General features: G+C 47.2%; 1 protein-coding gene and 1 pseudogene across 4 annotated transcripts; both read right to left on the reverse strand.

Moving 5' to 3' along the window:
• Positions 1 to 4,322: 4,322 nt before the first annotated feature.
• CUNH16orf95 (chromosome unknown C16orf95 homolog) lies at positions 4,323 to 26,487 on the reverse strand. Of its 4 annotated transcripts, none has more exons than XM_016129467.2 (8): positions 22,037 to 26,487; positions 19,690 to 19,747; positions 17,735 to 17,786; positions 16,862 to 17,002; positions 11,696 to 11,842; positions 10,835 to 10,871; positions 7,586 to 7,820; positions 4,323 to 5,602 (listed from the first exon to the last, which is right to left on the reverse strand). In XM_016129467.2, exons 1-8 carry the CDS (start codon positions 22,062 to 22,064, stop codon positions 5,584 to 5,586), a joined length of 717 nt encoding a protein of 238 aa, XP_015984953.2. In that variant the 5' UTR covers positions 22,065 to 26,487; the 3' UTR covers positions 4,323 to 5,583. The 4 variants fall into 4 exon arrangements, with proteins under 4 accessions (XP_015984953.2, XP_015984952.2, XP_015984954.2 ...); XM_016129466.2 differs by lacking the exon at positions 22,037 to 26,487 and adding an exon at positions 19,883 to 21,224; XM_016129468.2 differs by lacking the exon at positions 17,735 to 17,786.
• Positions 9,073 to 9,191, reverse strand: LOC118611641 (annotated as a pseudogene).
• Positions 26,488 to 26,595: the final 108 nt, after the last annotated feature.

Genomic DNA, 26,595 nt, shown 5'->3' on the forward strand with positions numbered 1-26,595 from the left:
TAGCTTTTCATAGCTTGGATGCTAGTTCTCCAATCTGTGTGTTTCTAAAGTCTGGACACTGTCTACTTCCTCCGCCAAATGTCGAGCAGAAGCACTTGGAGCTCGTTTCAGCCTGAAATCACTGCAGATTCAGTGACTATTGAGAGATCTGAGACTGTTTTCCTTTCAGATTTTTGCATTTCTTGGCTAGGGAGCCCTTGGTTGCTGTCAAGTATGAAAGCACCATTAACCTCTGTGATCTCTGGGCTAACCGCACGGGCAGAGAGCTCACAGCTGCTCCGTGCACCAGTTATCTCGGGCCAAGCTGACAGTTGTGGCCGGGTTCTCGTGACAGATGACGAGCCAAGCACTCGCTAGACAGGAAAGTAAGTCACCCCGCACCTGAAACACACAGTGGGGTCTGCTTCGTCCGGAGAAACTCATCAAATATGGGACTCTCTTCTGGCAGGAAGAGGCTGGCTGTTGTCCGAGAAGCCTGGGGAAATGGGTTTCCAGTGAAAGGACCCGCTCTCAACAGACTGGAAAGGACTTTTTCTGGAAGGGGAATTTAGGGAGTTTCCCTGGTTGAGAGAGACATTCCGACCGTCAGCAGGACGCCTTCCAGCCCCAGGAATCCCGTTCTGATGCGTAGTTTGGGGCCATCGTTGGCACTCTATAAAGCCAGACGTTTTAAAACACCATTGGCAGAGTCTTGGCAGAGGTGGAGAGGTGTCCCTGTCCACGAATGTTGAGGTGTTTCGCCCATGGCGGCAACTAGGCCACATTCTCCAGAACAATTTTTGCTAAGGATGTTTTTCTCCATCGCTGTGCCGACCTTGGTCCCTGGGCAGGCCACAGATAGGCTTGTTCTCAGACAACCAGAGACGTTGCTTCCCCGAGGTGAGGTGAGGCCCAGATGAAGTGCCCCGCCCCACCCCAGTCAGAGGGCCCTGGGGCTGACCTGGCTCTCACGGCATGGGAAGGGCAGCAGGTTGCCTCCCTCTCGAGACCTGGGTCCCCGCACTGTAGAGGGGTGAGGGATCGCCCCACCTAGCAGGCCACTGTAAACGCCAGTGTGCCTGGGACCTGCTGAGTGCTCGAGGTGAAGACGGGCCAACCGGGGAGCCTGCTGCCCTCACTCTCACAGCAGAAGGCAAGAAGCTGATCAGCATTTCTAAAGCGAACTCTGTGACCAGGGTCAGAGAACATTCTAGAAGGCCATGAAACCTTGGTTGGGCCCCATGGCGCTGTCAGCCAGTGGGAAGGACAGACCAAGAGAAGCAGCCACAGAGCTACATCTGTGCTGCCCAATGTGCCAGCCACTGGGCATGCGTGGCTATTTAAAGTTAAACTGAACGGAATAAATGTTAAAATTCAGGTCCTTAGTGGCCACATTTCAAGTGTTCAATAGTCAGTCATATGTGGCTTGTGGTTCCTGTACTGAATAGTGAAGATCTAGAACATTCCATCACAAAAAGTTCTTTTGGACGAGCTGTTCTACATGGTAATTGCTCAGCAGATGGTATGGGAGAGGAGGACGGAAAGGGGAGAAAAGAGCAGGGAGTGGGGAGCTGTGTCTTTGTGCTCCCCGACCTGAGTCTGCGGTTTCTCAGCACCCCTGAAACTGCTAGGAACACATGCTGCCTGGAAGATCGCAGACTTTGAGGCCTCACCTGGGGAAAGCGATCGGCAGCAGCAGGAGGAAGTGGGCAACACCAGGGCCCAGCTGGTCCACTGGGCGGCCCGCAGACCTGACCCTCTCTGGCTCCTCTGAGGGGCCCAGAGCAGAGACTTTCAGACAGTGCCCTCTCGTGGCTCCTCATGGCAGCTTCAAGAAAACACGCGAGGCAGGGAGTGCCTGGGCTCAGGTCTGGTGCCACAGCGCATCTGGCTTGGGCCACAGCAGCTAAGCCGTCACTGCACTAATAACAGTGGCTATGCCACACCCCTGGAGCATGTCTGGGAAGATCTTTGAATGATAGGGCCAAATACTGCTCCATACCTGGAAGAAACCCAAGGGCCGCCGCCGCCCCGGTCCAGGCACCGTCACATCGCTGTCCCCTGCCGGGTTTTCCACTGCGGCCTCCAAGTGGGTCTCCAGGAGTCATTCTCGCCAATTCCATTCAACTTGCTTCAGCCATAGTGGCTGGATTTTCCCAAATGCAAGTCGGAAGCACACGTGATCTTTTAAAAACCTCCCAAGGCCTCCCACCATCCGGTCCCTGCTCCATCTTCTATCCCTGTCCCCTCCCAAGCACGAGCTTTCTCTGTAAGTTGCATACACCAGACCGCTACTTGCTCTGCCCCAGACACTGACCTCACCCTTTAGGGCCAAGACAATCAGAGTTATTAAGTTTCAGCTCAGGTGGTCCTGCCCCCAGGGATCTTCTCTGACCCTCAAGACACAGGCAGCATGCCTCGTCTTATCTTAGGTTCCTCTGAAACAGAGCCTAGGGCAAGGACTGAGTGAAAGTGTTTTATTGGGAGGTAATTCAGAGAGCCCCATGAGGAAGTGAGAAAGCCACATGGGGAACCCGAAGAGCCAGGACAAAGAACATTACCAAGAAGGTACCCGCTGTGGGCAACTGGGACTCAGTCCTGCTGGGACGTCCAGGAGACAGAAGAGAACACAGCTGAGTGGACTAAGAGGATGAGTGTTTATCTGCGTCTCTCACCAACCATTGACTGAGAGCTGCTCCCAAGGATGTCACTCCCCCACACACCCAGCCTGTCCCTCCACAGGCTCCCGCAGCCAGAGATCACCCTTGTCAGGAATTGCTGGTCCTTGGAGCAAAGTGGAAATGTAGACAGGATGTGATGTGTACAGTGTCCCCTGCACCCCCACCCCCAAGCTCACATATACCTCACTCATTATGCCAATTGTCTCCCTGTGTTACAATAATCCATCCGCCTGAGGACAACTTGGGGGTTAGGCCGATCTTCTTACGTTCTCTCCTCAATGCCTGGCACACAGTAGGCACCATTATTTCATGCTTGAGCAAATTACGCTTAATGTACCCCTTGGGCCACTGAAGATGTACCCCAGGAGAACACAGCTATGCCTCCCCAAGGGAAACCTGGAGGCCCTCCACGACAACCAACTCGAAAGGAAGGCTGTGCCTGAAACGCAGTTTAAGGCCAGCCACTGACCCAGTGACCACAGCCCTCTTCTTCCTACACGTCTGAGGCACCCAGCCCTCTTCAGACTAGACTCCCACCTCTTTCTTCATCTCGTCTCTGAGGTGGACGCCCCCAGTTCACACCTCCCAGAGTCTGGTTCCTGTGGGAATCTGTCCATTCCTTCCTGCCAGGGCGGTGACAGAGGTTAGCTAAGGATGGGGTATTTGAGTGGTTTCTATTTTCTTCTTTGTACTTGCCTATATTCTCAAAACATCCCAAAATAAACTTACTGCTTTTCTAATTAATTTGAAGATCATTGCACTTATAAGAAACAAGAGAAATCCCACGTTGATCTTTATCCAGTTGCCCCAATCGGCAATAGCTTGCAAAACCACGTGCGATAGCACAACCAGACCCTGATAAATTCAAGACACAGGATATTTCCATCACAAGAAAATGTCACGCCCACCGCCCTCCCACCTCACCCTCTCCTGAACCCCTGGCTACCACGGATGTGCTCCATTTCTATAATTTTATCATTTGAAGAATGTTATGTGGGACAACTAGACAGCCACATGGAAAGACTGAACCTAGACTCCTACCTCACACCATATACAAACATTACAAAATTAACTCAAAATAGATCAAAGTTAACAGAAAATTAACTCATATCAAAACCCTAAATGCAAGAGTTAAACTATAAATCTCTTAAGAGAAAACATAGGTAAATCTTTGTAAATTTGGATTAGGCAATGGTTTCTTAGAAATGCCCATATGTCCTAAAGCACAAGCAACCTGAGAAAAAATAGAAAATGAGACTTCATGGAAATTAAAAATTTTTAGACTTCAAAGAACATCAAGAAAATAAAAAGGTTGAGATATAAAATACAGCTTAGAGAATATAGTCAATAATATTGTAATAACTATGTACAGTGCCAGGTGGGTACTAGATTTATCGGGGAGATCACTTCATAAATTATATAAATGCCTAACCACTATGCTGTATACCTGAAACTAATATATTGAATGTCAACTGTAATTGAAAAAAAAAAATTTTAAATATATTTAAAAGAATAAAGTGAAAAGGCAACTCACAGAATAGGAGAAAACATTTTTAAATGAAACTTCTGATAAAAATCTAGTATCCAGAATATATATAAAACACAAACTCAACAATTAAAAAAAAAGAGATAATACAATTAAAATGTATACAATGGGTTTGAATAGAGATTTCTCCAAAGAAGATATATAAATAGCCAAGAAGCACATGAAAAGATGTTCAACATCATTAGTCATTAGGGAAATGCAAATCACAACCACCAGGAGATGCCGCTTTACACCCACGAGGATGGCTAGAATCGAAACAACAAATAATAACAAGTGTTAATGAGGATGCACCAGCATCCAACCCTCATGCCTTGACAGGAACATAAAATATAAAATGGTATATTTTTTCACTGTGGAAAACTGAGACAGCTCTTCAAAACATTAAAACAGTTACCGCATGACCCAGCATCCCTAGATCCATACCCAAGAGAAATGAAAACATGTTCACATAAAAACTGGTACACAAATGTTCCTAGAAGCACGAGCCACAACAGCCAAAAAAACTGCAGCAACCCAAAGGTTCTCCAGCTGATGAATGGGTACCCAAGATGTTGTCTGTTCACATAATGGAATATTATCCAGCCATAAAAAATGAAGCACTAATACCTGCTACAGTGTAGGTGGACCTTGTAAACATTAAGCTAAGTAAAAGGAGCCAGACATAAAAGACCCATATATTATATCGTTACATTTACATGAAGTGTCTAGAATAGGAAAAGTCAGAAAGTAGATTAGTGGTTTCCAGCGGTTGATGGAAGGCAAGAAGAAGCTGTGAGTGCCTAGTAGGTATAGGTTTCTTTAGCAGATGATTTAAAAAAAAAAGGTCTAGAATTAGATTGTGGTGATGATTGCACAATCTTGTAAATGTATTAAAAACCACTGAATCGTGTACTTTAAAAAGGTGAATTTTATGGCATGTGAATGGTATCTCAATCTAAATGCTACTTAAAATAATTCCTACATGAAACAGATGCTAAAACCACTTCAGGACCCTTGTCCAGGGGGTCTGCTATCTTTGGCAGAGGGAAGAGAAATTTGGAGATGGCCTCCATTCCACAGGGACACAGAAGCAGAGGCAGAAGTCACTCCCTCACAAAGGAAAATCATCATCAATAAAAAGTGGCCACTTTAGAGTTTCACAAATAACATTTATTGACCACATTCATAACAGAATCTCACCCCCATTCACAGCAACCCCACTACAACCAAGAATCACTTGATGATATATAATTTAGATTGAAACTTGGGTGTGCATTATGTGAGCTGAGAAAATAGTTGCTATCACAGACTCCTCCTGACTTGATGACGTTTGTTAAAGACCTTGATTAGGACTGGCATTTTTGAGCATGTTCTTGACAGCAGCTGAAGATTCCAACTTCAAACCCAAAAAAACTGGCTGGAAAGCAAAGGGAAAAGCAGTCACTAGAAACTGTCCCCCAAGCTAAGCCCATGCTGCCCTTGCAGGGCCTGTCAGAGAGCCTCCATGGGGAAGAGAGTGAGGGGTACTCCTGCAGCAGAGGGGGATGTCATCCAGGTCCCCAGTGCACTCAGTCCCGAGGAGCCCAGGCAGGAGAAAGGTCAAGTGAGGTGACACCAGGGCGTGGTCTCAGCTGGCTCACTGTCCAGCTACAGGACCTTGGGCCATCGCTGAACCCCTCAGAGCCTGCTCTCTCCCCCTACAATAAGGAGGAGCATCCCAGCTATGCAGAACTCTGAAAGGCATCAAACAAAACGAAGGCATGGGCAGGTCCAATGGAGAAGGCAAGAGCCTGAGTTAATCCCTGCTCTTCAGGGCTCCCCGTTGGACAGCTTCTGAGCTCACCTGCTCTCCTGAGGCCTCTGAGATTCTAACAAGTCTCTTCCAGGCCAACGGATGGGCAGCTGGCAGCTTCTCGGATAAGCCAGTCGTGTAGTTTGGGGTATCTCACAGAGCATCCCACATGCACCCCCGCCAGGCAAGATCTCTCTCCTAAACAGCTAGTTGGTGCCTGCACCTCTGTACTAAGGGCCTGACTCAGAAGCAAACACTTCCTATAAAAGCGTCAGCAATTTTCCTTTCGGCCTACTCTGCCCACCTGCCTAATAGTCAAGTTCCTATCTTTGGGTGAGTATGGGGAAGCCAACTAAATCTAACGTTGAGTTGGCAAGCATAAAAAGAAAGACGAATCTTCATGAAAAGCAAAAGAGGAAAATCTCACAGTGCTGCCCTCCTCTGTTCACAGGTCACACCAAGCTAACGGACCCTTCCCCGGGAGCACATGCCCTAGAGAGGACGCGCTCCAGGTTGCTCACTAGTGAATGTGCATCATAGGGTCATTTATGAGGCAGGGAGGCCAACGCTAGGAGAACAGGGGAGAGGGACTTTCACTTCTGCCTGTGACAGAGTAAGATAAAGCTAACCTGCCATAAACAACGGGAAAACTGGGAAAAAGACACCTAACAATTGTTTCCAGGTACCGGCCATTTTCTAGAATATTCCTCTTACATTTACATGGAGGAGACAATTAAAAAGCAAATAAGTCAATATATGTAGATTAGAATTGTATACATGTACATATTAATACGTATTTGTATGTCTTCTATTTATGTATATTTGTGCATTTACATCTATTTACACAGAGGTGTGATGAAAGGAGCTGGGCCGGATAGGAGTAATGGTTGAGGAAGAATGGGTGAACTGGGGGTGGTGGAGTGGAAGCCTGGCGGAGGAAGGGGAGGCAGGCTCTTCAGAGGAGACTAAAGAAAGCAGCCTGGTAAAGGGAAGCCCTGCCTTGAACCCCCAAGGTCACCCTGGAGGCTTCCTGCGGGAGGGACTCAGCAGGGTTCCAGGTGAGAAAAGTAAGGCTGGGCCCAGGCTGGTGGGGGCCAGGCTGGTGGGGGCCAGATTGCGTACGGGCTTTACAAGAAAGAGCCTTGATGGTTGGTTAAGGATTGGGGGGTCAGGAGCAGGTCCCCAGCCCAAAGATGTGCTCGAACCCCAGAGGGCTGGCAAGGCGAGGTGGCTCTAAAAGCTACTTTTAACCCAGACATGACAGAAATGTATGCGAACTGGAACCAGTGACCTTTTGGGGGCAGGGTGATTTTAGGACCTGAGAACAGGGACAAGGAAAGATTTGGGTGATCCCAAAATGCCCCACTCCCCACCATCAGCTCTGATGTATCTGCATTGTTCTTCTATTAATCTTGCTGGAATAAGACACCTGCATTGGGTATGATACTGGACAGTGATAACCGCATAATAGTGATCATGGCCCCACCCATTCCTCACCCTTTGTTGAACTACAACCAAGTCTCCCACATCCTTGATGCAACTAAAGGCCAACAGCCCTGGGTGAAGCAGCCCAGGGAGCGAGATGGGCCCAGGGTCACATCTGCTCACCGAATGACCACGATGACCCTCAGGACAGCCTGGAGGAAGGTCAGGAAGCTGAGGTTGAGGGGCAGGAGGGGGATCTGGGGATTCGCTCCCCTTTCCAGGGCCAGTGGCCCATCCTGGTGAAGGGCCTGGAGCTGCTGCCATTTGAGGAGGAGGTATCCGTCACAGCAGATCCGCCAGCGGTTGTACCAGGAGCGTGAGTCCAGGGGGGTCTCTAGATGGAGAAAGTGAGTCAGACCTGGGCAGGGTGTCAAGACAAAGTCCATCATTAGTGTGTACACTGCACACCAGAGAACCCTCCAGAACTCAGGGCAGGAAACCAAGCGTCCCAGCAAGGCCTGTCACAGCCCCAGGGTGTGGAGCTGAGCCAACTCATTGAGATGAAGAGAGCAGTTTACTTATTTCCAGGGTGACCACAGGGCCTCATAGCTGTTTTCTGAGTCTTCATCTTTTAGAGCTGCATACTGAAATATGTATGAATGAAAGGACAGGGTATTTGGCTGGGATATGCTCCACGTTAATCTTTTCCTTGCTCTTTTTTTTGGAGGGGGAGATGGAATAAGTGAAACTCACATGAAACCAGGTTGACGAGGAGCTGATGATTGGAGCTGAGTGATGGGAACATGGGATTTATCTGAGTAATCAAAATTTCCCATAATAAAAAGCTAACGGCAGCCACAACCACCATAGGATTCCACTGTTTCCATCTCCTTGTTACTCTCTAGGTTTCTCGAGACTTGCTTTGTGCTCTCCTGATATATCTCATTTTTTATTATACTATTAATATGCTACTATTATAAAATGTACACTCTATGACAAAAAGGAGCACTATTAATATAAAATATAATAAATATACTTTCCTTGTAAGAAATTCTACTGCAAAAGCATAGAGAAGAAAAGCATATAAACTCCCCTTTACAAGGAAAATCAAGATGAAAACTACGGATTTTTCTCTTTAAAACAGAAATAGCTGGATATGAGGCCCAGAAAAACACATATTTAAGTTCCTCTCTATGAAGCTCAAGAAGAGACACCTGCTAATCCTCCTTGTACACTGAGACTGGGCTCTCAGTCCTGTCCTATGAATAAGTTGAATGGGTTTGAGGCTTGAAACATCATTAATATAAATAGCCTGAACTATTAAACAATGGCTGCAGTAAAAATTAATACTGGTTTTTAACAATGTATCAGCTGATGCACACGATTCAGCAATAAACTAACGGAGCTTTTAGTTTTACTTAAAGATGCAAAGTATTGTTCAAAGCCAAAAACAATCAATAAAAATAAAGCTATAAATGTGTGATTTTATGGTTGGAAGAGGAGTTTCTCCTTCTTGTCTTACTGCCACAGAGGTTTTTTTTTATTATTATTTTTATTTATTTATTTATTTTTATTTATTTTTTAGGCAAGGCAACCCTTGGTTGACCTCACAGATGGCAAGGACCCTGCCAGTTTACAATCACTTGTTTTTTTTTTTTTTAATTTTTTTATGCCTACAGCACCTGGTCTTCCTAGGTGGTCTCCCATCCAAGTACTAACCAGGCCTGACCCTGCTTAGCTTCTGAGATCAGACAGGATTGGGCTTGTTCAGGGTAGCATGGCCATAGATATTTTTTTTTTTTAATAAAGTGACCTTTACCTCTTTTACCTGAAACTCAAGCCAATGTGTTGCTTTTTGTTTTGTTCATTTGCATCCTCCCCAGTCTGTCTTTGAGGGACCTTTCCCTGCGCTCTCCCCTGCCCACATGGGTCATCGGCTCTGACACACACCACCCGGCCCCATCCATACCTCAACAGGGCTCTCGCTTTTTAAATTTACATTAATGGAGTCCTAGAGTATGGACTACAGAGACTTGTTTTTGTTTTTCTATGTCACAGTGTGTCTGGGAGTCCATTTCATTTTCCCTAACAGCTGTATACTCTAGGCGGCAAGTGCCACATTTCAAATACACCCCCACCGATGTTCACTCTCCCACTGAGAGACACTTACGTTGCTTCCAATGTTTTGCCAAGTAAATCACTGCTGCAGACAGGTGTGCACATGGGAGTGTCTATACATATTACCCAGATGTGGGCTTGCTGGATTAAGGGTTAATATGCACATTATGAAATTTGACAGACGCCTTCAAATTGCCCCCCTGACAAAGGCTGTGACAATTTATATTCCTCTTAATCGTGTTACTACTATAATCAGGAAAATGTGAATCTTTTGCAGCATGAAGAGGTGGGCATGTGGGGTGGTGGTCATTCATTTCCCAAGCACTCTCCCACCCAGCTTCACTGCCCTGGTCTCTGAGAAAGCCACGCAAATCACTCGTCTATCACAGGAACCCTGGCATTGGTCATCCAACCTCTCAGCATCCATCCATTCCCTCTTGTGTTTACAGAGTCCATTAAGGGGTACTCATACACAGAGTCTGGCTACAGAACACCAAGGGGAGGATGTGATACGAGCCCACAAAACACGTCCACTCCTTCGCTCACATGCAACACAGAGAAAGCAGATGTGCTGGCCATCAGCACCAGGACGTGTCTTCAAGAACAAGTCCACTCACTCATTTTAGAGACAAAGAAAGTAAGGGTCAAGGTGCAGATGCCACCGCCTAGTATGATGTGCATGAATAACTGTGTACGTGTGTGTGTGTGTGTGTGTGTGTGTGTGTGTGTGTATGCTGGGTCACAAACGTATAAATATATGAATCTACTCTGTCATGAATATAGACTACATTGTGAACAAATGAATATGCACATTCCATGTCATGAATATATGAATGTATATATACTAGGTCACAAACATGAATGTATAAAAATATTGTGCAATGAATATATGCATAAATATGGTGTCATGAACACATGGTGTGTCATGAGTATATAATGTAGGAATATGTACTATGTCATGGATATGTAAATATATATACTATGTCATAAATATATATACATACAACTTAGACATATTATGTCATGAATTAAAGATTAGAACTTAAAAAAAACAAACAAACAGATTTTAAATTGGTTTCACCCTGAGAACCAATTGTGATAGATTGGTAGAGTCTGAGGCTTCCCTGGGTTCATTGGGAAAAGATGGTGGGTGATTAGCGGTGCCTGGTGAGATCAAGAGCGAGAAGTGCTGTGTGTGCCAGTCTGTGGCCGTCTCTGTGTTACAGGTGTCCGGGATTAGAGAAGTCTCCCCACCCCATCAGACCCCACCTCCCCAGGAGAGAGAGATGGGGTGAGACATGTATGCCGAGTTACCTTGGACGCCTTTCAAACTCTGCTGCCTTTTCACCACCTGAAAGAAAAGTGTGTGGGCGAATGTGTCAGCCCCTGTGATCCACCATTGGGGGAGCCATTACTTTTGCCTGGAAACCTCCTAAGGAGTCAGGCCAGAGTAGAATGCCAACCCTGGTCTCCTTTGAACAGTCTTCTGGGTTTTCATTCTGGGGACAGTTTGCTACTTGATGACAGTAAACCAGCAACTGGAATGAGACCCGGGGCAAAAAGGAAGCGTATAACTATTACCCAGGCCATACATGGGAGAAAAGGTGCTGTAGGCTGAGGAGGGCTGGACCTGGCTGACCTGGAACCCAGAGCTCTGGAGGTGCCAGACAGAGCAAAGAGGGAGAACAGAAACCCAGAGCGGTGGTCCTTCCTGGGCACCCTCCGTCCCACCGCTACCCTCCAGGCCTGCCGGGGTTAAGGCTACAAGCACAGGATGATCTGACAGGTTGACAGAGCTGGAGGGGGGAAAGGAGGAGAGGGTGGGAAGGAAGAGGTGGTGAGGTGAGCAAGGGAGGTGGTGGAGGAAAGGGACCAGGTGGAGGAGGAGGGAGAGATGTGGCGAGAGAGATGGTGAGCGAGGGGGCAGCAGAGACGGGCACCCTCTTCAGAGAGCAGCGGACTCCTCCCCAACCCCCGTCAGCACACAGTACCTGGCCGCATCCCACACGCAGCCTCTGCACTCTGTTGCCCTCAGCCATGGCTTTCAGAGGACCCCTCCCCCACAGAACACCAATGGAAGCCTCCGTGGAAAAAGAACCCACCCTCCCCCCTCATATCTAGGTCCCTCCTGAAAGCCCGCCCTCACTCTCAGGCCTCTGCGAGCCTCCCTCTTACCTTTTTGTGAAACCTCAGGACCCGGGGCACCCAGTAGGGCATTGTGGCCTGATCCCTAGGCATCGGGAGGCGACCCCCAAAGCGGTGGCGTGAGCAGGGACACGCCTTGGTGGCTTCGGGGATATAAACCCGGACCATCTTTTGGATCTGACAGAGAGGAAGGGAAGAGAAGGCCCAAAGGGAGATGGAGCCACGCTCCAGACCACCTTGCCTCAAGGACAGAGCCTGGAGCACTCCTCTCGACATCCCTCCCTCCGACCATCTGGGGGAGGGAGCGCAGTCCCCGCTTCATGATATTCTCAGGGCAGGAAGCACCAGCACCTCTATGTTCCCCTTGCCCTGACTACCTACTGTCTGTACTCTGTAGTGGGACTCCATGTGGCACCAGGGTAAGACATGCAGGTTGGAGCCAGAAGACCCGGCTCTGCCCTGAGCCTGGTGGCCTCCAGGAGTGGCCGCCCTTGAGCACGACATTTAGCCCCTCAAAGCCTCAGCATTCTCAGTCATAAAGAGGACTCTGCTAGCATTTTGACATTGATCAGAGTCTAAAATGGACAATCTTTGATCTAGAAATCCACTCCTGGCAGACTCCAGGAAGACTCGTGATCCTGCTGACTTCTCATGGTTGCCAAGAGAGCCAGACGACCTGAGTGAGATGTGCTGCAGGGATCAGACGACTCTGCAGATGAGCTGAGGGATCTGAGGGCTCATGCGAAGGAGAAGGCGTAACAAGGCCTGGAGCACTCAGGACCATCTCCCATCTCTGCACCACTTGCCACCATGGCATGGACACCTCCTGCCTGTCACCCTTTTGCCTAGTGGAATGAGGACACTGGCCAGTTCTACCCAGTACACCAAGCGCTTGATGAGCGCATGCTCTGTGGCAGGCACTGTGCTAGAAGCAAATAGGACCCCATCCTGCCCTCAGCAGGCGTCACGATACAGCACTGTCTATGAGAAGGAAAAAACATTGGGATGCCAGGGAGCAGAAGGAGCTGGGAGAGCATTCCAATGACAGGGAGGCTTTCCGAGAAAAGTGTCACTGAGCCAGGCCATAGTGGACTGGCTAGGTGGAGAAGGCAGGAGATTTGAGAGCCCTGTGTGACAGCCCTCAAGGATGTGGATAACAGAACTAACTTCACAAGGTGGACCTTATGGGTTGGACATGCAGCAATCATTTCTTCTCTCTTGTTAAAAGAACCCAGTTTTGCTCTAGAGGCAAAGTGCCCAGTCCCAAGGGATCATCACCATTTGCCAGGAATGGGTCTGGGAAGAAGTCAGAGATGAAAGAGAAGTTGACTAGGGTGTCTGGGAATATTTTATCTCTGATAAGAAAGAGAGGATGGGAGAGTAAGCTTTCTATGCCCCCCTGAAAAAGAGAGAGCCTCACCAAAGGCTTACTTTGTGCCATGCACAGCTAGGTATAAGAGACTGGCGGCCACCATCTAGAAACACTAGAGGCGACAGCGCCAACACTCTGAGTGAAAGGATGAGAAGAATCTGGGTCCTTGAAGACACTGTTAAGCCATTAGCCGTTAAGCCATTAAGACCAATCCTAGAAGAATCCTCTCTCTACCAATGACCCTAGTTGAAGCCACTCTCGGTCAGTTTCTGTTACTTGCAACCTACCACCTTCTCTCGGATGAAATAGGAGTCTGTCGGGCAAGTGGAAAGGTGGCTGGGGAGCCAAGCTGGAGCCAGATCAGGAAGGACCCTGGGGGTTGTGTCAGGGTGTGTGGTCCATACTGTGAGGGAAATGAGGAGCTGCGAGAGAGTGACAGGACCTGATCCACAGTTCTAAAACTCACGGGGCTGCAGATCAGAAAATGAAGTCAGAGCTAGAGAAGATGTGTGCAAGGAGCGCAGTTAGGAGACTGGGCAGTCGCCTGGTGGCACCCTGACTTCTGTATTCCTTCCATCGTGCTTAGGGCCACGTTCTTCCTGGTGCCCAACAGCATGACTCAGTGGGGAAAGTGCTGGATTCAGAACCAGAGGCCTGCATTCTAATCCCTAATCTGCTATGGACTGACTGTATGACCCCAGACACCCCCTGTCCCTCTTTGGACCTCAGTTTTCCCATTTGCCAAAAGGAGAGGATAATATCTACCCTGCCCAACTTTTAAATGATACAATGACCAATGAGAGAGATTGAGGTTATGATCACTGCCTAAAACAGTATGATCTAGTTATCCTGAAGCCACTGACCCTTTTAGAATTTAAAAAAAATAAAAAAAGGAGAGATGGCATCGCTGCAGATTCTACTGATATTAAAAGAGCAATGAGAGAATATTATGAACAACATTCTGCCGATAAATATGACAACAATGACATAACAGACAAATTCCCCAAAAGACACAAACTACTAAAGCTCACTCAAGAAGAAACAGATAACCTAAATAGCTCCGTTACCTAGTAAATAAAAATTTGTAGGTAAAAACTTTCCAACAAATGAAGCTCCAAGCTTCCCTGGCAAATTCTACCAAATATTCAAAGAAGAAATATTACTAAGTTTACAGTCTTCCAGAAAACTGAAAATGCGGGAATACTTTCCAACTCCATCATGCTTAGGGCCACCTATAAGGCCAGCATTACCCTAATATAAAAAGGAAGGCACTAGCAGATGCAAAAATTCTAATCAAACATATCAAAAGGATAACACATCATAATTAAATGGGATTAAGCCCTGGAATGAGTGGTTTAACTTTTAAAAACAAATCAATTCATCATATAAACAAACAACAAAAAAAACAATGATCTCAATAGACACAAGCAAAATCTAATATTCATTTCTAATAAATGCTATCGGCAAATTAGAACTATGAAGGGAATTTTCTCAGCCCAATAAAGGACATTTATCTTAGAGCTAACATCACAGTTAATGGTGAAAACCCAAATGCTATCCCTCTAAGATCAGGAAAAAGGCAAGGATGTCTTCTTGTCTCCCTACTCTATTCAACAGTGTACTGGAAGTTCTAGCCGGCATCTGAGGCAAGAAAAATAAATAGAAGGCAAACAGATTGGAAAGGAAGAAATAAAACCATCTCTGTCTGTAGATGACATGATCGTTATATAGAAAATCTGATGGAATCTACAAAAAAGCTACTAGAATAAATGAGTTTAGCAATATTGTGGGATACGAGACCAAAATACAAAAATCAATGGTATCTCTAAATACTAGCAATGAGCAATTATAAATTGAATTTTAAAAATATCATCAAAAATATGAAATACTTATGGCAGATCTGACAAAATATGTGCAATACCTGTACACTAAAAACTGCAAAATATTGTTGAGAAGTAGTAAAGAAGACCTAAATATAGATTACCATGTTCATGGATCAGGAGACTTAATACTGTTAAGACAATTCTCTTCATATTGATCTATACATATAATTACCATCAAAATCCCAGCAGGACATTTGTGTAGAAATTGTAGAATCTAAAATTCACATGGACATGCAAAGAACCTAGAATAACCAGCTTTAAAAAAGGAAAAACAACATTGGAGAACTAACACTACCTGATTTCCAAATTTTCTATAAAGTCATAGTAATCAAGACAGAGCGCATGGTATTGACATCAAGATGGAGAATTAGATCAGCAGGAAAAAATAGAGTCCGGAGATAGACTCATACACATACGGACAACTGATCTTTGACAAATGTGCAAAAACAAGTCAGTAGAGAAAGGATGGTCTTTACGACACATGATGTTACAGCAACTGGACAATTATATGCAAAAAAAAAAAAAAATGAACTTCAATCCATAGCTAATGCTATATATAAAAATTAACTGAAAATAGACCACAAACCTAAACATGAACTGTAAACTATAAAACTTCTAGAAGAAAACATGCAAGAAACCTTTCTGATCTTAGGTTAGGCAAAAATTTCTTAGAAATGCTTAGAATGCAAGATCCATTACTGTGCTGGGAGTGGGTATACCTACGCAAGATCCAGAAAAAAATCAAACTGATAAATTAGACTCCATCAAAATTTAAAACTTCTTCTCTTTGAAAGCTACTAATAAGAGAATAAAAAGATGAGGCAAAGTCACAGAGAAAATATTAATAAATTGAATATCTATAAGGAACTTGCATCCAGAATATACATAAAGAATTCTCAAAACTCAGTAATTAAAGAACAAACAACTCAATTTTTCTTAATGAGCAAAATATTTGACCAAATACTTACATTATCAAATAAGACATACAGACAGCAAAAACATGAATAGATGCTCGACATCATTTGTCATAATAGACCTACTAATTAAAACCACAATGAGATACACGCCTATTAAAATGGCTAAAATTAAGACTGACCAAACCAAGTGTTAGTGAGGATGTGGAAAAACTAGAACTTCACGCACTACAGATGGGGATGTAAAATGACACAACCACTTTGGGAAAACAGTTGACAGTTTCTTAAAAAGTTTAATACACACCTACCGTACAATCCAGCAACTCCACTCCAAATATGATTGTTTGCCCAAGAAATATGAAAGTATGTTCAAACAAGGACTTGTACACAAATGTTCATAGCAGATTTATTTGTATTAGACAAAACTTCTGGAAGTGACCCAAATGTCCTTCAGTGGATGAATGGATAAGCTGTGGTCTAGTCATAAAAAAGGATTACTCAGCAGTAAAAACGAATGAACTATTGATACACACAACCAACCACACAGATGAATCCCAAAATTAACTGTGTTGAGTGTTGGGTCAGTGGGTCAGCAGACAAAAAAAATACATGCCATATGATTCCATTTATATAAAATTCTAGAAAATGTAACTAATCTATAGCAACAGAAGCAGATCAGTGGTTGCCTGGGGATGGCAGGGCAGGGGGAATTAGATGGGAGTTAGAAAAGGACATAAAGAAACTCTTTAGAATTGAATACGAATACGTTATCTCAATTGTAGTAGTTTCACAAATGTATACATATGTCAAGACTTAGCAAACGGTACACTTTACATATGTGCAGTTTATCATATGTCAATCTTAACTCCATACATTTTTTAAAAAATCTGGTTTTTAAAAAACACACAAACTGTCTCCCATGAATTTTAATATCTCATTCATATAATACTTATGATTCTGAGGGGTGACTGGTCCCTTGAAATTCACCCTGGACCCAGGTGAAAAACCCCTGGTTCAAATCACCTACCTGCTTTTGAGGTCTCAGGGTTAGAGGGACCCAGTAAGGTAGCGCTGCCTCAGCCCTGGGCACTGGCAGGTGGCCCCCAAATCTGGCCTGGCACTCACAGCAGATGGGATCTTGGTGAACAGCACTGGGGACGGGACACATCTGAGCAAGAGCCAGAAAAGACAAAATTGAGTATGATGCCGCATTTGTGATGTGAACCAAGGAACTCTCTGGAAGAGTAAATCAATGCTCAAAGGGAGCCAGTGTTGAGGCAGGGTGTCCAGGGGCAAGAACTGAGCCTCGGCCACTACTGCAGCTCAGAAACAGGCAGGCCACTGTGGCTGGCCATCTAAAGTCATTTAGAGAGAGACTGCCAGAGCCTGCAGACCAGGTGTGCTGGGATTCATAACCACTTACTACCATATTACCATGAGCAAGTCTTCACTACCCCCTCAGAAAATGGGGACAGACAACCAATTCTAGTGGGAAGATGATTGCTCTTTTTGTGGTTATGTGTCAATCTGCCTACAGTGCTTGCCATTTGCAAAGACTTCCACATCCATGTCACCTAATCCTCACCAGACCCAAAGGCAGGAAGGAGAGGGGAAGCCATCCTTTCCAGAACAGATGGAGTTGATGTCCAGAGCAGGAACATTAGGGGGCAGCAACTGGTTCTCTCAAGGCCTCCTGAATCCCTGCCTTGAATGTTGTAAGGAACTAGGAGTTAGGGGTTGGCAGTGGGTGACCCTAGAGATTTTTGGGGCTTGGCGATGGCCCCTAGAACCACAGACATCCTCTCATGAGATGATACTTCTAGACCCACATTCTTCACTCTCCCCATCCCACAGAGGTGTGTAGGTTGGGGTAAAGTAGCAAAGAGTTTGTTTTCCTTACTGGAAGGTCTGTGAGGCACACTTCTTTCCCAAAGGTTTGAAATGTGCTCTTCCTAGAAAAGAAGAACAGGAAGGCTTAGAAAGTTCCCAGCTTTGTGTAAATTGGAGGCAGGAGTACTATGGTGAGGGCCTGGGCCTGGCTTATATCATTAATCCCCAGAGGTGGAAGGGGTCATCCTTCTAGGCCTGAGAGGGGAAAGGGGTGACAACAGAAGCACATGTGTTCCGGCTCATGTGCTAATGTCTGGGGTTTCCCGGATGCTATTGTGGAATCCTATATTCTCAAATCTACTTGCTTCAGGTGTACTTCGGCTAAAATTGTTCTAGGCCTTTTGGGAAAGACAGAAACATTCCAACTTGGGGAGAACTTTCCAAGACATGGAGCTGCCAACCACGCCACCTATGGTATTTTATCACATACCCCTGAAATTACTTGGAATACTGAAGGAAAACATTGTCAAAACTGTACATTTAATGAAACTCCTTCCAGTATAAAAACCTGGGTGCTTTGTCTCTGGGATGATAGATTCTCTATTATTCTTTTTTATTTTCCCCCCAACAAATGGCTAGAATGTTGGTCATATGCAGTCTCCAGTGGGCATAAATGAAATGTGTCAAAGTATTTTGTAACATGGAAACCATAAAAATGATACAAGTGTCTGTGTGTTTCATCATCATAATAATCATTATTACTGCTATTTTATACAGCAATAGTTTCAGGTCATTGTGAGCAACTCACCAGCTAATATTTGAGAACACAGAGGATGTGGGATGTTGCCCAGCACAGCATCCAAGCCCCTTGCTGGTAATGACAGTATTGCAGTTTCCTGAGTGGTGGGATGCCCACACCCATCTCAGTCCTTGCAGTTCAAGTGAGCTGGAACCTCCCCCGTCATCTCAGAAACTGGCTCAAACTGGTGTCATAAACCAAGTCAGTCCAATGAAACTCATTCTGAGACTTTGTGCTAAAATTATTGGTAATGAGAATCTCCTTTTCTGTTGAGTTTGTAAGCCTCTAGAGGTCTTGGTGGTCATCTTGCCTCCAGGAAGGAAGCCAACACACAGGAAAGCAAAGCTGAGATGGAGACAAACAGTCCTTGACCACTCTCCTTGAGCAGCTGGATACATCCATGCCTGAAGTCCTACCCCTGATATTTTCAGTGTACCCGAATTGCCCTTTTCTGCTTACGTTTTGTGCTTAGGTGTGGTCTCTGTCCTGCCTATGTGATACAAGCTAGTGCTGAGACAGGGTGACTCAGGGGCTCTGGGGCCAGCCGAGGTGACTGGGATGCTAGCGCTCCTCCAGGAGTGGTATCCGTGGCTCAGCGTGCAGGACTCAAGGATGCACATGCCTGTCCAGACGCTCTCAGGGTTTGCGTGCGCGCTGACCCAACGGACACCCGAGGGCTCCCGGAAGTGCCTGTCGCGGCTCAGATACGATCGTGGTGATAGAAGAGGTGATCCTCATCATGATGAGGCGACAAACGCGGAGGCTACCTCATACACGAGTCACTTATCCCGTGAACTAGCACGCGCACATGCACACACACACACACTCCTCCCGCAGGCCGCCCACATCCACTCCCTCCCTTCCTCTCTCCCCGCACTGGCTGACCCCTCCTCTTTCGCCCGCCCGCCTGCTCTCGGAGGCCCCCGTCCTTCCGGCCCGACGGCCCCTCTGCGTGCACCTCCCCGCCCCGCTGATTGGTCTGCGTAGAGCCAATCAGGCGCTGCCTTCTAGGCATTTGCCTGGTGGCTGATTGGCTCCTTGCGGCAAGGGCCCTCGAGGTTGGTGGGTCAGCGGGTCAGCTGGGCGGATGGTTCTGGGGCGGAGCAGAGGTAAAAACCGTGCAGGTCGGTCCCTCACCCTTGCAGCAGGTTGTCCTTCCCTGCGGTCTAGCCTAGGTGGGTGTCGCCTGGGAAAACCACCTACCCTGACTGGGAAAGCCCACTCACCATTTCCGTCCGAGAGGCCTGCGGGTCCGTGGGACGCCCCAGCTGGAGGGTCTGTACCCTGGAAAGAGAGGAGGAGGTGGGACCCGCTCATCAGCGGCCTTGTAGGGGCGTGCGAACGCCAGCCGGGGGCTGCTTTCAGGGAGCCAGGAAGCATCTCGGCATGAGTATATCCCACGCAGGACTTGGGATATACCTGTATTTAAAGTTGTTTTTCTGAAATTCAGATTTAACTGTGCGCCCCGCATTTCACTTGCTAAATCTGACAACCCTACCAAGGGGCTCAAATTGTGACTTTGAGAGATACGAGTGTTTCTTGAGCAGCCTGGGGTTTAAAAGGCTATGGAATTGAAAACAGCTGTCACCTCGAGGGTGGCGGTGCAGTTCTGTATGGTCTAGCCTGTTTCCCTCTGCCCCTTCCTCCACCCTCGCTCATGTGCACACGTGCACTCTGGGCAGATGCTGAAATGAAAACAGGATGTACGTCTTCACATTCTCATATTACGAAATGCTTTCTGCCTCTGTGTGTTCCTTTCACAAAGTCCTATTTGTTTTTCTTGGAAACTGAGTTGTTTCCCCACGTCAGTATTTTCATGCTTACTTTAATACTCTAAATATTGATCTTTGCCCAAACCGTCATAAGGAACTGTAGCCCTGTTGCCTAATACCCCAATGTGCTGTGTTCTGCTCAGTCTGGATGGCTATTTAAGATCATGACCTGTGAACAGGGGTGAGCTTCCAGCCAGTACACACGTGCATGTGCTTCCGGCTAGCACCCATGCGGATTGGATAATGCCCCTACCACATTAGCTGCTAAATATCTCAAGCCACCCCTGCATGTGTGCATGTAAACAATGTCATCACTGGTCTCTTAATTATCCAGGTATCTTGTCATTAGGCTAGCATTTTATTTACAGCTGTCTTGTTTCTGCCCACCATGGAACGGTTCTTGGCTTCTATGCTGCCTCAATTCTCCTGAGCCCACTGAAATATTGCTATAGCACAGAAGACTGGAATACTATCTTGCCCTTTCATGTCAAGAACAGTTCATCATTGTCCCCATCCTTGCCTGGAATGGCTAAAATTAAAAGGACTGACAATACCAAGTTTTTGAGGGTATGGCAGCTGGAACCCCCCCATACATTGCCAATGAAATAGATACAACCATGTTGGCAAACTCTTTGGCGGTATTTAGAATACCTAAACATGAATACACAATGACCAGGAAGTTCCTTGCCTGAATATACACCTAAGAGAAATGAGAACTTATATCATGGGCAAAAAACACTCTCAGCAATGTTTTGTCAACAGCTCCAAACTGGAAATAAACAAATGTCCATCCTTAGAAGAAAAGATTTTTAAAAAGAATATATGGCATATTCGTATAAACACTATATGATAACGCAAAAGAACACAATTGCAGCCCACAACATGGATGAAGCAAACAAGCCAGATTCCAAAATGTTTATGCGATTACACCTGCACAAGGTTCAGAGCCAGGAAAGCAAACCTACCACCATACGAGCTGGCCATCCAAAGGAGACCCCGCCCACCCTGCCCCAAGTGGTCAGAGTAACAAGGACCTGATCCCAATCCTTGCCCTGCCTCACTGTATCAGGCAAGTTGCCTAGCTTTTCCAAGCCTCAGCTTTGTCAGTAAACTAGTGATGACCATAGTATCGATTCCATAGGAAGTTTGAGAAGATCAGGTAAGGCGGAGCGTGAAAGGTGATGAAGAAAGCCAGGCATGGAGTGAGCGTTCCGTGCATGTCAAATGCCACTACTCGAATGTGACAGAATCATATTTTTCCCTATATTTCCCTTTCCCTTCCCACTTCAAGCAGGGGTTGGCTCATTGCCACCATCTCAGGGGAAGGAAGTGGGACCAGAAAAGCCCATGGCTGCCAAACATTGCTGCCAGGGTTTTGTTTCCAAAGCTCCCGGCTAAGAGAAGGGGGAGCAGAGCGAGGGCTCTGAGTCCCGGAGTCGAGGTGCAGTTGTGCAGTGTGTTCAGCATAACTGACCCATGACAGGCATAGAAAAGGAGTTCTACAAATCTAAACCTTGTGGGTTAAGTTAAAAACATAATTTTAACATAAAATCTAAGAACTATATTGTTAAATCCCGTGTCAGGAGATGTAAGGGTCTCTCAGAAGTTCAAGGGCCTGGGTTGCTCAGTGCTTTGGGTCAAGATCCCACCAGGCACAGCTGACTTGTGTAGATGTGTTCTGTATTAACGGCCCCCGCATACAGGATGCTCACTATCTCACCTATACTGGGTCCCTATGTTATATGCCTGGTCCCCACTGGCGGATGTCATCTTGTGCAACTCTGCTGCCCCAAATGCTTACCCTTTCCTTCTGGGATCACAGGCTTCATGGTCACCCTTATTCTCCTTGCCTCTCCATCTGCAACATTCTAGCATTTCTCTCTTCCATGAGCTGTGTAACTTCAGCGCCTTGGTCTCCCTCGCCTTCTTTACTGCATCTTCTTGCAATTCGCTGTGGGGCACGGTACCACCATCCTCCTCCTTACTGTCATTAGAGTGCTATGAAAGGGGCACAGCCCAAGCCAGACAGCCAAGCTCTGAGAGTTTGTTCATTTACAAATGCCTCTGTCACCGTACCCCCCTCCACATCCCCCTGCCAGCACCAAGAATTCACATACTAGTGCTTTCCTTGAGATCACCAAGTGTCCTCTAAGAGAATGTTTCCGAGAAGTGTCTCACTTGCCCTTGGTGCCCTATGGAAGTGTGCCTTCCAATAGAACTGTGGAATGTTGGGAACAGAGAGAAGCTCCATGGTGATGAGGGCCATCCACTAGGCTCAGGCAGCCTCTATCCTTGTCCTGGATCCTGGAAGGAGCCTGAGGAGAGGACAGGAATTGGGTCTAGGTCCTCGCCAGCCTCCCAGCCCAGTCCACAGGGTGCTCAGCAGCCATTCTCAATGACTGAACAAGGGTGGTCTGCTAGTCCACCACAAGGCTCAGAGGATTCCTTCTTTGCTGTGTGGGCTCCCAAGTTGGGACAGCAGCCACCCTGAGCCAGTGTCTAGGCACCTGTTGTCCACTGAGTGGTCACAGCAGCTCTGTGAAGTAAGCCCCAGGGCCAAGCCACTAGCAGGTAGGACCCCTGAGACTGCGTTTAGGCCCATAACACACAAGGCAGGAACAGAATCAGCTTTTCTCTCATTCCCCCCAACCCCAGTCCAGCAGCCCATGGCCCCTCACCCAGAGTCTGAGCACTTCCCAGGGTTCAGGCCATGTCAGCCCTTACTGGAATCCCCACAGCAGCCTCTTGAGGGACATCTCCCACCACCTTCCTCACCTGCAGTCCTTTTTCAACATGGTGGCCAGAGCCATCTTCTGAGCATGCTCAGAAGCCCCCAGGGGCTCCCTTGGGGCTCAGGGGAAGGGTCCCAGTCCTTACTATGTCTGGAAGGTGTCGTGTGATCTGTGTCTGTGGGAACACAAGCACACCTGTGCGCACACACACAGACCCACACAAATGCATACAGTACAGATAAACAGTACATCTGTGGTATTAAAATTTCATGGGAAGTATTAGGAAAAAATGTTTAAAAAGGCTCCTCCGAGGGAGACAATAGTGAAAAAAAAAAAGTTGAAGAACACTGCTGAATTAAAGAAGTTAGACTGAAAAAGCTACATGTTGTCTGATTCTATTTATTTCACATTCTGGAAAAGGCAAAACTATAGGAATGGAGAACAGATCGGTGGTTGCCAGTGACTGGGGATAGGGGACTGGCTGTGAAGGAGCAGCACCAGAGATTTTGAGGGAGCTGGGACATTCTATATCTGAATTGTGGTGCTTGTTCACAGCTGTATGCATTGGTCAACGCAAAAAAAAAAAATGTACACACACTAAAGGCTGACTGTACATAAATTATACCTCAAAAACTTAACCAATGGGGGGGGGGGCGGGAGATAGCTCAACACTTCCTCATTAAAGTACAAAGGACAGCTAGCTGTTTAAAATCCCATTCCTTGGGAATTTTCTCTGGACTCCTCTGCCCCAGAGGTTGGAAAAGGAGATATTTGTTATGCAGCATATGACAGCTACAGAGAAGCCGCTATGATGCAGCATCAGAATCCTTTGGGAAGCTTGGAAAGCTACAAATGCTCAGACCCTCTCCCCAGAGATCCCGGTTCAGCAAGTGGAGGCTGGGGAAGCATCTCCCTCCTGATAAGCTCCCGACCCCCTTGGCAGAAGCCAGGGGAGATGTCCCCCAGGGCTGGGGAGGAGCCACAGCCTGTACCATCTTGGAGTCCCCTTCCCTGGGTCTCTGCTCAGTTTCTAGGGGTGATGATCCTCCCAAATAGAGAAGGAGACAAGTGGGATACAACCTTGCCCACCATCCTGACCCTGCAGCCTCTGAACCAAGCATCATTCAAGCCAAGCCAGGCACCACAAGTCCAACTGCACCTGCTTCTGTCTCAGCCTTGACCTCCCCGCTGCACTGGGGACACACCATACCCTGATGTGGCACTCGGACAGTCATGGGAGGGCCACCTCAGCCTATTCACAGGCCATTCTGTGCTGTGAGCTGTGCAGGCCTGGGACCATGCCACTTGTTTACTGTGTCCCCAACACTTGGCACCATTTTGGGGCATGGAGGTACAGGTTCCGACCCATTGGTTTTCCACTGGGTGACTAAGTCCTGGAGACATTGGTCATGTTTGGAGGCATTTTGGGTTGTCACCACAGAGGAGGCCAGGAATGCTATTTGATGTCCTATAGCACACAGGACAGCCCCAAACACGGACATGGCATGTCTGGTGAAGCCTGGCTCCAAATAGTGGGCTGGGGACTGAGTTCTGGGTCACACGGCACTGACTTCTCTACACAGATCTTGGGTAAGCGTGTGGCCTGGGCCATGGGACCTGTCATGGCCATGGGAGGAGCAGAACACTGGGGGCCCTCGGTCTGCTGCTCAGGCCTCAGGTGCCACCACACAGGTCCTGGGTGGTCCACTGCCCCTTTCCTGAATCTGCTCCCTGAGAAGCACCTGTCCACACCAGGGCTAGGCAGAGCAGAGCCAGGCATCTGTCTGCACAGGGCCACAGTGTGGGTGCTGAGGGAACTCGAGCATAGCATGTGTCTCCTGCAATGGCACCGTTTCTACTGCACAGCTCCTGGTCACCCACACCCCCTGAAGGCTAGCCTGCAGGCCACCAAGCTGTAGATGACAGAGCAGGCACCTCTTGTTCCCAATCACAGTGTCAGGCAAACTAATGGCACTGTGGTTTTCTTCTATTCTCTAAATGCTTCTGAGAACGCACAGCCAAATTACATTCCAGATCTTCTCCCAAAAATATAGAGAGGTTAGCCTATGTTAACACTGGGATGGACCACAAATTATGAGTTGGAGCACTTTCTCCTCGAGCCAGGTGAGGGTTACATCAGGACACTCCCACAGCACTCTTAACAACTAGAACACGAAAGTAGTGGACAGAATAAAAGGCTTCCAAAAGAACATGACTGCTTTCTCCAAGCTCTGAGTCATAACTCTGGACTGCTCAGACACCGTAGTCACAAGGAACTCAGGAAATTCCAAGATTCCTGTGACCAAGTACACCAAATGACAAAGGGACTGAGCAGGTTGCTGATCCTTTCCGTCGCTGTTCACGAGCACTAAAAAGTGACCTCGCAATGGCAAGAAAACCTCACAATGGGCAACCTGCAAACTCAAAACCAGCCCTGAGACATCTTCAGGGAGAAGACCAGATGGCTAAGGGAGGGGTCTTGAATGCCTGGGCCACAGCAGTAAATTCCAAGTTCTCGGTGACAGAGAAAGCCTGGCATGTCAACTTGGCCTCTGGGCTAGTTCTGCATGAAGCAGGAATACCTGTGTCTAGCTTGTCAGGCCATTGTGTGTGCTCCCTACCCTCCATGTTAGCCAAGAGGACCTTCCAGGTCCTGAGCTGCCTGGTTTCAGTGCAGGAGGGTGTTGGAGGGAAGGAATAGGGTAGCGATAGCTGTGAGCACCAGCCACAGTGAACCAGATACCCAGAGGGACCTGGGGTGTAGTCAAGAAGGGAGGTCCCAGTCTGGACCAAGGAATGAAGAAGTTGGAAACTCCCACCGCCACGAGGCCTCCAAACCTGTTCACACTCAGCAGCAGATGCTAGAGGCCTGAGTTGTATGGGCAGATATAACTGGATATACTGCCAGGCCTGTGTCACATAGCTAAAAATATAATAAGATCACTTGCAATAGTCTCACGCATTCAACCTCGATACAGAAGAATCTCCAATGACTTGTGCCTAAAACATCCAATCACATCCTCTTCGGCTGAGTAGCAGAAAACAGAGCATGTCCAAGTATGCAGAGGTGGAGCCAGGATCCATTCCAATACACACAACAGACTTACCCAACCTCACAGCAGTGAGGAGGCAAGTGAAGGCAGGTGCTTCCAACCATGAAGAAACATCTAAAGACCCTCCCAGGTCTACCTGTCACCTCCCCCAAATCAAGCACCACGTGGGCATAGCTAGTCCCTAAAGTGGGTCATTCTGGTTCTTTGCTGGACCTGCAATGAATTAACCAACTGGAAGGTCCCTTGATGAACTGCCTGACCATGCCCTTGACCAAGGGAAGCCAGCTGGTCTTCGGTCCCTGCACACTCACCTGCTGAACTGGAACCCGAGAGCTGGCTGAGGTTTCTGTTCAGAGTGGGAAAATAACACGTACTCCAGATGACCGGCTGGGCAGAGGACAAGCCCTCGCCCTTTCCTGCTGCGGGCCACTGCCAGCTGGACAAATCCCACAGGCTCTGGGGCCCCTCCTCATACCAGAGACACGGACAGTGTGAACGCAGGTGACAGCCCACAGCCTAGTTATTTTAGTCGTTATTAGTGGAAACCGTGTGTAGACCCAAACACTGGAAAGGCA

This window comes from Rousettus aegyptiacus, unplaced genomic scaffold (assembly GCF_014176215.1).
Source record: "Rousettus aegyptiacus isolate mRouAeg1 unplaced genomic scaffold, mRouAeg1.p scaffold_m13_p_14, whole genome shotgun sequence".
Taxonomy (NCBI): domain Eukaryota; kingdom Metazoa; phylum Chordata; class Mammalia; order Chiroptera; family Pteropodidae; genus Rousettus; species Rousettus aegyptiacus.